At 42.9% G+C, this 12,151-nt stretch overlaps 1 protein-coding gene across 1 annotated transcript in view; it reads right to left on the reverse strand.

Moving 5' to 3' along the window:
* The window catches only part of SKAP1 (src kinase associated phosphoprotein 1), a 246,283-nt gene that overhangs the window by 45,063 nt on the left and 189,069 nt on the right, over positions 1-12,151 (reverse strand). Inside the window, exons 5-6 of the mRNA XM_005862004.2 lie at positions 1,493-1,570; positions 416-499 (exon numbers count right to left, since the gene is read on the reverse strand). Of these exons, the coding sequence (XP_005862066.1) occupies positions 416-499; positions 1,493-1,570 (162 nt within the window). The remainder of the gene's footprint in view (positions 1-415; positions 500-1,492; positions 1,571-12,151) is intronic.

Genomic DNA, 12,151 nt, shown 5'->3' on the forward strand with positions numbered 1-12,151 from the left:
TCTTAGAGAGTTTGGACTTGAAAGTTCTATTTCTGGGCCATTGGTCAGCTGTTTAAATCTTTCTCAGAGTTAATTTATTTTCAAATTTTAATTACATTATTAAGAGTTTGAGGTTCTTTTTTTTTAAAAAATGTCAAAGTGTTCAATCTTGATAATGTTATTAGTCATAATAAAAGATAAGGCTTCGACATGCTGACCACAATATCCTAGTGTTTATGGGGACATCAATTCTAAATTGGCATCTGAGTGTTTGGTGATAGGCAAGGTATTATTTACTCAAGCCTGTTTCTTTCCCAAGCAGGTCCCTTTATGGGTGTTAGTTAAGGACTGCTGTCTTGAGATCCAAGTGCTTGAGAATTTACGGAGTGTTTGCATCCAGGAGTGAGATGCTGCTGTGCAAATGAAGAACACTTACTTTTCTCATTAGCATAGTAGCAGAAGAGGCCTCTGCTGACAACACACCATCTCTTCTGCCACTCTGATCCAAAGAAACTGGGATCTGAATGGAACAGCAGTAAGGGACATAAATTCAGGTAACTACAATCACCGAAGAGTCCGTAAAATCTAACCACACACAGTCCAGTGTATTATTGTTTTATTTCCCAGGTTAATGGACTGTAAAACCCTCCCGTTCACTCCCACAGGTTATCCCATATTGACTCAGGGTCCAGAGGACTTGCGCAGTCGGAGGTCCAAGTTCTAAACAGGGTTTTCCTGCTCTGACCCCTGACAGTTGCCTATCTTCCTTTATTTCAGCTTCAAATCTTACCCTGTACTTTTCAAATTCTCCATGATATCTTTATGTGTTGCCTTTTAGCAAACCAAAACGATGCTCTAGGCCAGTGGTTCTCAACCTTCCTAATGCCGCGACCCTTTAATACAGTTCCTCGTGTTGTGGTGACCCCCAACCATAAAATTATTTTCGTTGCTACTTCATAACTGTAATTTTGCTACTGTTATGAGTTGTAATGTAAATATCTGATATGCAGGATGTATTTTCATTGTTACAAATTGAACATAATTAAAGCATAGTGATTAATCACAAAAACAATATATAATTATATATGTGTTTTCCGATGGTCTTAGGCGACCCCAGTGAAAGGGTTGTTCGACCCCCAAAGGGGTCGCGACCCACAGGTTGATAACCGCTGCTCTAGGCAACATAGTTTCATTCTTCATGGGAGTACACTGAGAGATGAGAACAAGAATAGCATTCATTTGTTCATTCAACAAGTATTTATTAAGCACCTATTGTATACCAGGTGAGCAAGGTAGATCCAGTCCCTTTCCTGATGAAGCTCACAATCTGCTGAGGATTTGGGGCCATCTCTGTTTAGCCTACACACCAGACTTCCTTTCTTCCCTTCCTTTTGCCTTCCACCTACTTAACACAGTCTTGGGCCCAGAGAAGACACCTGCTGTGTTAGCCCTCTTTTTCCTCATTTCCCTTCCCTTCCTGGAATGTTCTGAGATCGATGGGTCTGATCATTACCTTTACTTTTCTTCTCCAAGTATCCTTGCTTGATGATGCTATCAAGCTCTTGAGCTCCTCTTGGGAAGTCTTCTATTCCTAAAAGGAACAACAGCAAAATGCTTTATTGAAACCTGACAGAATTTTCATTTATTTAGGCTACTTTCGATAGTCTACATTAACGAAGGGGTACAGAAGAACAACTGCTTAAACACAGCACAAAATAAAACAACTTCTAAATGACTGGGGAAAAAAGTAAATTTTCTTTCTTCCTAAGTATATCTAAGGCTAAAATCACTTAAAATGACCTAAACATACATTAGTTTGTGCACGGGGAAGTAGCCTAAATATGTATTGATTGGCCAGAAAAGGACTCCAGAGAATGAAGAATGCGCTCCACATTGGATAATCCACATTGAGATAATCAACAGTCAAATGAACAGCCACCAGCACAGACAAGCCTTAATGAGTGAGAGTTCACCATGAACACAGTCACCTCAGGAGCAATAAACACACATTCTTTTTTTTTTTTTTTTAAGCAAACAGCCACCTTAGTGAACATACGTTTTATGAAGTTCATACAAAGAAGGGTTATGCAAGCTGAACTTGGCAATGACTGCCAAATCCTGGTTTTGTCAAAGTATGGGAAGGAGTCTAAGAATGGTGGAAGCTTTTATGAAGAGAAGATCCTGGAACTGACACCAGCCTTTATTTTTATTTTAAAAAAATATATTTTATTGATTTTTTTGCAGAGAGGAAGGGAGAGGGATAGAGAGTTAGAAACATCGATCAGCCACCTCCTGCACACTCCCTACTGGGGATGTGCCTGCAACCAAGGTACATGCCCTTGACCGGAATCGAACCTGGGACCCTTCAGTCCATAGGCCGATGCTCTACCCACCGAGCCAAACCGGTTAAGGCTGACACCAGCCTTTAATTGCATGCTGCTAACATTCTTGGCTTTCAATTAGCCTGGTTAGGTACAAATTTATTGAAAAGTCAAGATCCTGATTGATCTTCCACCATCGGAGTTTATACTTATTTTATAGAAGGGAGGGGCAAAGAACAGAGACAAAGAGGAAGAAATTGACTCCTCAAAAAATAAAGTGAGCCCTGGCTGGATGGCTCAGTTAGTTGCAGGCATTTTACCTAGGTTATCAGTTCGATTCGTGGTTGGGGTGTGTACAAGAGGCAATTAATTGCTGTTTCTCTCTTTCTCTCTCCCTTCCTCTCTCTCTAAAATCAATAAACATATCCTCGGGTGAGGATAAAAAAAAAAGAAACACAACAACAACCCCCCCCCCAACTCTTTAAAAAATATAATTCTATATTTCTTAATTAGGAGAAATAAAAGGAGTGGGTTAGTGTAGTCCTAATATGTATTCTTTTAGTCCCCAAACCCAATTCTCTTTTCGTTTGCCTTAAAATATTTAGAAAGCAAACAAAACACAAACCAAAATAAGGCACAGCCTATGCAATATCTTGAGACTGTTGGGTGGAATACTTTTTTTCAACTACACGATTTTTAAAAATATCTCCTACAATAACTAACTTTTATTCAGTGATGGTTACTCTGCTCAGTGCTTTACATACTTTTTGTTTAAAAATAACATTTTCAGACAATGCAAAATATAACTAAAATTACCACTTGCTTCTAAGCTGTCCCAAGCTTAGTTTTAGACACATGAATCAGAAGAGCTTCTCTTTTTTCTTTTTTAGTATGTCTAAATGCCTGTTTGTCCACATTGTCAACTTCCTTGTTTACGGACGGTTCGGATTTGTGTGTTTTACAGTTAGCCAACTCTGTGGCTGCTATACATCCTCCCAGAGAAGTCTCAGGGTGCACGCATGAGATTAACAGCAACAAAGGCGAATTCGTTTGTCTAGGACCCTTTCATTTCTCCCACCTCTCTGAAAATTCTATTATCTCTTTGAAAATGCTCTCCAAGAAAACAGAAACAGATCCTACTGAGGATGGGCTGAGGAGCAGTACGGCTGAGAAGGCCCTTTGAAGCAGAGCCCATCCTCTCTGCAGTGCGGTCAAAAAATTGCTCCTAGAGGCCTAAACATTAAATGAAAAAACACAGGAGATAAGGAAAACAGGGTGGCCTAAGCTTGAAGTATCCATCTCTTTTTCCCATGGGTTTCCCCTACCTTTTTCTTTTTTTTTCTTTTAAGGTCTTGTTAAACGTAAGAGACACAGCTACCTGTTAAAGATGCTGAGAGTCTGGATCATAAAAGACACGTTAAACGTTCTATTAGACTCCAAACCTCTTTTTAAAAATGCAAATCTAAATGCCATTTTATGGAACATCTATAATTATGAAAATGGGAAGACAGTGCCTTGTGTGCGGGGAGAGTCTGCGAGTATGAATATTACATTAATGTGCCCACACCAGCTCACTGATCCTGCTGGCAGGAGCATAAAAAATGCTTGAGTGAAACTTTTATTTAGATGTTAAGACTCCAGGCCCCAGCGGGGTGACGGAGACAGTCCCTGTGAGTTGCCATCAGAGAGAGAGCTTGAATTGAATTACCCAGGGGGGAAGGAAGTAGTGATGAGCACTGCTTCGCTTATTTAATTTCATTTACTTTCAGTACATTATCAGCATGAGGCTTTTCTCTCCCCACCAACCGAAACCCAAGAATGCCGCCACCAAGAAAACAAAGACATCATGCAGCAGAGATGCTTGGACTTCAAGTCACCGATTCTGGGAGACTAGAGACAGCACCGTCACCGCCTTCCCTCCCCAACGTCACACCTGGCGTTCTATAATCGGGCACTGAATGAGTTGCCGAATTTCCTTTCTTGGTCATTTACCAACAAGATTCTGAAGAGGAACAGAGCTGGAAATTGCAGTATTTTGTAAGATGTGTGAGGCTGCTTTCTTATTAGAGGGACTCTGTATTGATGAACTCTCTTGCCTGCTTTCTCCTGTGGGAAGTGGGAAACGGGATTACAGGTGACGTTAGGGATGGCTATGGAAAAAAATGAGGAAACCAAATAAAATCAATCTCTATTCTTTTGATCGTTTTCCATGTGGCAGGGCGCTGTACAATAACAGAGCTGTTCTCAATGTGAAGTTGACTGTGAGCTCTATTTCATCAGCTCCATGGCTTATCAGATAAATCTAGACCAGCGGTTCTCAACCTGTGGGTCGCCACCCCTTTGGCGGTCGAACGACCCTTTCACAGGGGTCGCCTAAGACCATCCTGCATATCAGATATTTACATGACGATTCATAACAGTAGCAACATGACAGTTATGAAGTAGCAACGGAAATAATTGTATGGTTGGGTCACCACATGAGGAACTGTATTTCAAGGGCCAGAGGTTGAGAACCACTGATCTAGACAACCAAAGTGGGACGCCACTGTGGCAATCAAGCTGTCTCCTCTTTCAGTGTCAGTTCAGGGTCCTACTGATGGAGAACTGATTACCCTGAGGGTGCACACGTCAGCCCCCGTCCTGGGGTGATGAGACAGGAGTCTTGTAGGTCTGAATTGACACCTACTGGCAAGTGAACAGATCTGCAGAGTCACTTAATGCAGAATACAAGTATGTAAATGCCTTGCAGGAAGATAATAAAAATAGGAAGAAGCCACAAATAATTGCTATTTTAAGGCAGAAACATTAATATTTAAATACGCAATTTTTTAAAAATTGAGGGCTTTTTTTTTTTGGTCCATTGCCAGAAAAAAGATAAGAAATGATTTAGATTTATTGGGAATGAATGGCCCTCTTGGATAAACCTTAGGGTGTATCACATTATATCAGCACAAAACAGAATTACATTAGTGTCATAATCTCTCTCTACCACGACACTTAACGAAAACTGTCAGAACAGCCTATAGAAAGGAAAGATTCACTTAGCTGAATGATGTGGGGCCATACAGATAAGATCAACAGAGCAGTGTGCTACCCAGAAGTGATGGCCACCCAACTTCCATGGCAGATAAAGATAAAAGAAATTCTCAGACATCCTTCTCTCCTCACCCAGATTCCTTTAAACCCCGCATCCCACCCATCCCCAACTCTGCCATAAAAAAACGACAGAGTGGGATTCCATCTCTCAGTGCTAAACGTGACTCCTCACTCAGCCACTCACAGCAACAACAATGGGGACCCTTTAGAGTGTGACACATTTCCATAAAACAGCCAATAAAAAAGACACGGGAGCTTATGTGAGTCACGGCCTATTTCACCAGCTGCGTTCTAGCCCACTGAGAAAAGAGAATTGGAGAAATCAGTTGGCAACACCACCGCACAAGGCTAATAGTACAGGAGGCCACACAATTTCCACTGTGAAAAGGCTGCCGCGCCTGCGGAACAAACCAGGTGCTTGCGAACTTCATTACAGGTAGCTGGTTTGGTCTCTTGCTAACTCAACTGAAACGAAAATCGGTAATTAAAAAGGAGAAGAATATTTTGTTCAAGTCCCCACCTTAAATGATGGACTTCTCCTCCCATCCTCCCCTTTCCTTTTAATTCAAGTTCTTCTCAATTGTTTGGAGAAAAGGGACCAAACTAACTCCATCCAGCCTGTGTAGACTGATAGCTTCCGGGGGTGAATTTCAGGCAGGGTGACGTTCACCAGGGGCCTTCATTCGGGTGTCCATGATAAAGGACCCGGGGAGCTGGGTGGATGAGGTGGGAGAAAACCTAATATTTGAAGGCTGGGAACGGTCACGTTCCATTTGCAAGTCCACTTCACTTACAGATAGCTGGTGTGTGTGCACTGCAGACAAGTGACAAACACACACTTCACAGTGTTTCAAAGGCACAAAAAGGGGAACAGGCAGGTGGGGTGCGTGGATAGTATTCTCCTGTTTGTGGATCCTAAATCTGTTCATGAAACCCTCTTCCTTGTGTTTCGTTTCTGTGGCCTTCTTTAATAAGTTCGTTACTGTTTTTCCTTAGCTTCTTGCATTTCTGGGTTACTTTTTGCCTTTTTCCTCAATTTTCAGGAATCCTATATAATAAAAGCCCAGTGACCATAACGATGTAATGACCAGGATGACTGCTCGACCATTTGCTATAAGGTGCATTGACCACCTCTCAGTCCCTCCCTCCCCGGCCTGCAGGCTCCGATTGCCGGATGGCGAATGGGGAACCGGGGTGGGTGGTGGCAGGGTGGGATTGGGGACTGGCGAGGGGAATCGGGTGGGTGGCGGCAGCGGAGTGAGACTGGGGATTGGCGAGGGGAACCGGGTGGGTGGCGGTGGCGAGGCAGGACTGGGGACTGGCGAGTGAGCAGAAGGTGGCCCTGTTCGCAGGCTAGGCCTAGGGACCCTACCCGCGCACGATTCATTGCTGGATGGCAAATGGGGAACCGGGGTGGGATTGGGGACTGGCGAGGGGAACCGGGTGGGTGGCGGCGGCGGGGCAGGACTGGGGACTGGCGAGCGAGCAGAAGGCGGCCCTGTTCGCAGGCTAAGCCTAGGGACCCTACCCGCGCACGATTTCATGTGCTGGGCCTCTAGTCAGTCAATAAATGACAGCTTGAGGTGTCTGTCAAGCAGTGTTCTGTCATTTTGATTCACTTATTAAGGAATTTAGACCAACACACATAAGGTGAAAAATTCTAAATCATTAATAATAGACTTAGGATCTAAAAGTTTCAAAGACATAGAAACCACTCAGCTTTAATTTCATGGAGAAATATATTGAATCGCAGATGAAAGGAAAGTAGTGAACAGAATGTGCTTAATCAAGTTCTTTAACAAGCTGTGCCATAAGAAGCTAGGAAACAAAACAGGCGCAGTTGGAGCTAGACTGACGGACATCTGCGTGCGAATGGTAGAAATAATACATTTGTAGGTAGCAAACCAACGCAGAAGATGGCATTCAGGAGATCCTGATGGATTCTTATTGCCCCTCCAATTATTTAAGGTCTTAAAAAAAAATCTGTTAATCCAGGTAACAGACCAAACAGTGTTTAAAAAAATCTGTGGGAGAGATCTTGTTATACTGAAGATAAAGAAAATACATGACAGATTCTAGGCCAGTAGTACTAAGAAAAAAAAGCAGATAATTGAACAAAATGATTATAACTAGCCTATCTGCATATCTTAATAACAATGGTAAAAAATAAAGAACAAGTTTTTAATCCACATTTTAACGTCTCATTTGAGCTCCATGATAACCCGATGAGGACACTATCAGCTCTGCTGCAGAGACGGGGAAACGGAAGCTCAGTGAAACTAAGGGACTTGCCGAAGGTTGCTTGGCTACACAAGCCCATGAGCCTCCCACCACCCGGAGCTTCACTTGAGGGGACACACTCAGAAAAGGCTGAGGAAAGATAGGGTCTTCCCACCTCACTCTCCCACAAAAGAGACCCCACTTCAATATGGAAAAAGAAACAGACCGATGTATGGTTATTCTCATACTTGATGTCAAAAATTACTTTAAGATCTTGTATTGCTTATTTACTTTTTAAAGTGCCGGCTGATTTATCTGTGGACTTGCTTTCTAGGGCGAGGCCCCTACTGGGGACGTGCCCACAACCAAGGTACATGCCCTTGACCGGAATCGAACCTGGGACCCTTGAGTCCGCAGGCCGACGCTCTATCCACTGAGCCAAACCGGTTCGGCTTAACGTCTCATTTGAGCTCCATGATAACCCGATGAAGACACTATCAGCTCTACTGCAGAGACTGGAAAACTGAAGCTCGGTGAAACTAAGGGACTTGCTGAAGGTTGCTTGGCTACAAAAGCCCATGAGCCTCCCACCACCCTGAGCTTCACTTGAGGGGACACACTCAGAAAAGGCTGAGGAAAGATAGGGTCTTCCCACCTCACTCTCCCACAAAAGAGACCCCACTTCAATATGGAAAAAGAAACAGACTGATGTATGGTTATTCTCATACTTGATGTCAAAAATTACTTTAAGATCTTGTATTGCTTATTTACTTTTTAAAGTGCCGGCTGATTTATCTGTGGACTTGCTTTCTAGGGCGAGGCTGTGTGAAATGCAAGAGGTCAACAGATACACAGAGCAAAATAAAAGAATGATAATGTAATCAGAGGATACACAGGGCAAAGAAAATACAAGCGGAAGCAACCTGGAGCTCTCTAAAAAATGCCGCTTGGTCACCAAAGTTTATAAAACCTCTTCTGACACAAGAGTGAGATCTAGAAAAATGAAGCCCTGTTCCAGCGGAGGGCTCACACAGGCATCTTGGACCTGATTTGCTTACTCTTTAAGGAAGATGCATTGGTTAAAAAAGAAAGAAAAAAGTTAAGCCAATTATCCAAGTTGGATTCTTTTCATAAAACACTCAATCAGTAATGCCAAGCTGCAAGGCAACATACTGAAACCATGAATATTCATGGAGGATGAAGGCTCTAGTTCCCACAAAGAGGAACCACACTAAGTGAATAGGATTGTGGCCTTAGAAGTCTCCAAGGTCTTCGCTCTCAGTGGGCTTTTACTTATAAAATGAAAGGATTAGAAGAAAGTCTTTCCAACTCTAGGCATGATAACTTCTACAACACTACGTCCAGCACCTTAATCAATGGTAAGAAGAGCATCTGGTGGGTGTAAATACTAGTAGTTAATCGTAAAGCATAACTAATCCTATATAATAAAAGCCTAATATGCTAAGTGTCCGGTTATCCATTCAACCAATCAAAGTGTAATATGCTAATGATATGCTAAGGCTGCTCACCTGGTCGTTATGACGTGCACTGACCACCAGGGGACAGACAGTCAACCAGGTGACCAGTCACTATGACATGCACTGACCACCAGGGGGCAGACACTCTGACCGGTAGGTTAGCTTGCTGCTGGGGTCCAGCTGATTGGGACTGAGCAAGACAGGCCAGACATGCCCTGGAGCCCTCCCGCGGTCCTTCCCCAGTGGTATCTTTTGATTAGTTTAAGGTGTTGAGTTAAAGGGTGGAGATTTTAGATACTTTACTTTTAGAATAAGAATCCTTCCCTAAAATATACATAGTATAAACTCTAAGGAGTTTGGTGCTAATGATTTAATTTCTTGAAGCCGAAAGAAAAGCTGCCACTGGGAAATCTGGTCCCTTTCATAGAGGGCAATGCAATTCATTATTTGTATACCTGTTTCTTTACTTATTTATTATTATTATTGTTGTTACTCCTCAACTGAGGATATTTTTCCATTGATGTGTAGGGAGAGTGGAAGAGAGAGGGAAAGACAGAGAGAAACATTGATGCGAGAGGCATCAATTGGTTGCCTCCTGCACCAGCTCCTACTGGGGCCTGGGGCCTGGGCCAGGGAGGAGCCTGCAGCCAAGGAACGTGCCCTTGACCGGAATCGAATTCAGGACCCTTTGGTCTGCAGGCTGGCACTCTAGCCATTGAGCAAAACCGGCCAGGACCGTATACCTGTTTCTTTATCCCTAAAGGCACAGTCCGCACAGTAGGTGCCCAATAAATGTTTGTTAAACTGAACTGAAACCACTTCTAGCCTAATGGGACTTGTGATCTAAGAAGGCAATATGGGAGTGAATATTTGTTAGATAAATCATTTTTTACCCAAGCCACAAACAGCAATTTCTGTTCTGCTGTATATTCACTCTTTTAATCTTAAGGTTGGTAATGTGAAATAAGAAATTAAAGAAGGGAAAGAAAGGAAGCGTTAGACAAGAGAGCAAGGAGGATGTGGGGAGTGCGGAAGTCAGGATGAATAACAGTGGTACTGAGAATGATAGGAGGAGGGCTAGGAGGATTTGGGGGGACATTTTAGGAAAAAAAGACTATGAACCCCAATGGCAGAGAACTAAATTTCTGAGCCTATTTCACAGCCTCAGTGAGACACCAATTCTGTTCACCTCAGACCTTATGTATCTTCAGGAAAGCATCAGAGGAGGGGGTTCGGAAGAAGCCATAAATGGACAAAGGGCTGAGCCAAACTCCGACAACTGAAACGAATAACTGAATATTCTACAAAAAACAGCTGTTGATAGCAATTTCTGAGCTACAGACCTTGAGTGGCTGAGAACTTGATCTCTTCTCATGGCGTTGCCCCAGCCTTATTCTTTTATTTCTCTTTGAACCCACACAGGTACACTTGTTTGCATCCTGTATGCAAATATCCTACGTGTGTCTGAGCACTTAACAGTGTTGCCGGTGAAGACAATGTGGGGATCAGTGTCCTAGAATCCTGGCGTCTCTATTTTAGTTACTCTCCAAACCAAAAGATTTCAAGGAGGGAGAGAATGATAATAATTCTATCTTCCCCCTGTCTCTCTAGTTAAACACATTCAGATATCATCAGAGCACTGCCTGAAAAACAAAACAAAACAAAAACTGTTAAAGCAAACAAAGCAGAAAATAAAAAAGAAGACTTGGGAACTAATTATCGTGATTCTCCGGGGGTATTTCAGGGTGGGTGATCTAATGAGAACTCTCATACCCCATCAGGAAGAGCTTGATGGGAATGCAATGACCTTAGCCACGTGGCTTTGACCTGGCATGTGTCATCTACTGGACAAAGTGCCACTCCCCAACCAGACCTCACTCCCAGCCGGCTCCCGGGTGACTCTGTGCAGCAGTATGAAATCGGAGACAGAAAAATGAAGGCTCTCATAAGGAACCTGAGGGCATTTGAGATTTAAAATCTTACTTGATTCTTCTGTTTCATTTGACAGAACTCAAGTCTGAAGTAAGTCGAACTTTGCAAGGAAAAAAATCAGGGAGGGGAAAATGAGGGTGATGTATCTAGACCCAAAAGTTTCCAACCAAATCGAGTCTGTAATTGCAAAATAAAAACACTAAATCTCAATATCTATTTGCACAGCTCATTAACCAAGGGCTCACACTCAGCAAATGGAAACACACACACCAACCACCCAAAAAAAGAAAAAAGAGAAAAAAAAGACTTCAGTACCAAATACATTTGGAAAGTTACTATGGAGACCGTCCATCCCTAGGATCTGAACTAGGCCCTGTCACAATCTGTTAGGCTGCTGTCAGATGCATCTGTCTGTCTGTCTTTATTGCTGACTTAGAAAGTAGCAAATCGGATGAGGTAAAGTATCTTTTGTCACACGGTGCTGAAGAGAGAGAGCGAGAGCGAGAGAACGGGAGAGAGAGAGAGAGAGAGAGAGAGAGCGCGAGAGAGCATTCTTTTCCCCATTGAGCATTCTGAACATTATGGCAGGCACCCGACCTGCTCTGCTACTGGGACGACATGATTTACAATGTGGAAAGGGAAAACCTAAATCACCACGTAATGAAAACATTAAAGTTAATGCATCACAAGTGAGGAATTTATTACCATTAACTCCAATAAACAGTTATAAAACACTCGTCCTTTCCTGTCCAAGCGCAGGGACACAGACACTGGACTTCATTAAGCTCAACTTTCTTTTCTTCTCCACTAGACCAGTCATGTGTGTTTGAACCAACCACCATTTATTGTTAAGTGGACTGGCTCATTTTCCAGGGCTGTAGGAAGCTGAAGGCACATCCATTTTGCTTCACGGTGCTTGGTACAGACGGATGAAATAGCCAAGTTTAGAAGACACGCAGCTCTGTATTTCTATATACGTTTATTTAAAAGTCCCTACAATGTATGTCTGATGAAAGTAGAGTAGCTCTTCTGAGCAGCCCTTCGCAGAGGCAGGTATATAAGTAATAATGCCTGGCCAGGAGGGTGGCATATTGGGTGCCAACGCACGTCAGGTACGTTTAGCTG

The sequence above is a fragment of the Myotis brandtii genome, unplaced genomic scaffold (assembly GCF_000412655.1).
Source record: "Myotis brandtii unplaced genomic scaffold, ASM41265v1 scaffold157, whole genome shotgun sequence".
NCBI classification, from domain to species: Eukaryota; Metazoa; Chordata; class Mammalia; order Chiroptera; family Vespertilionidae; genus Myotis; species Myotis brandtii.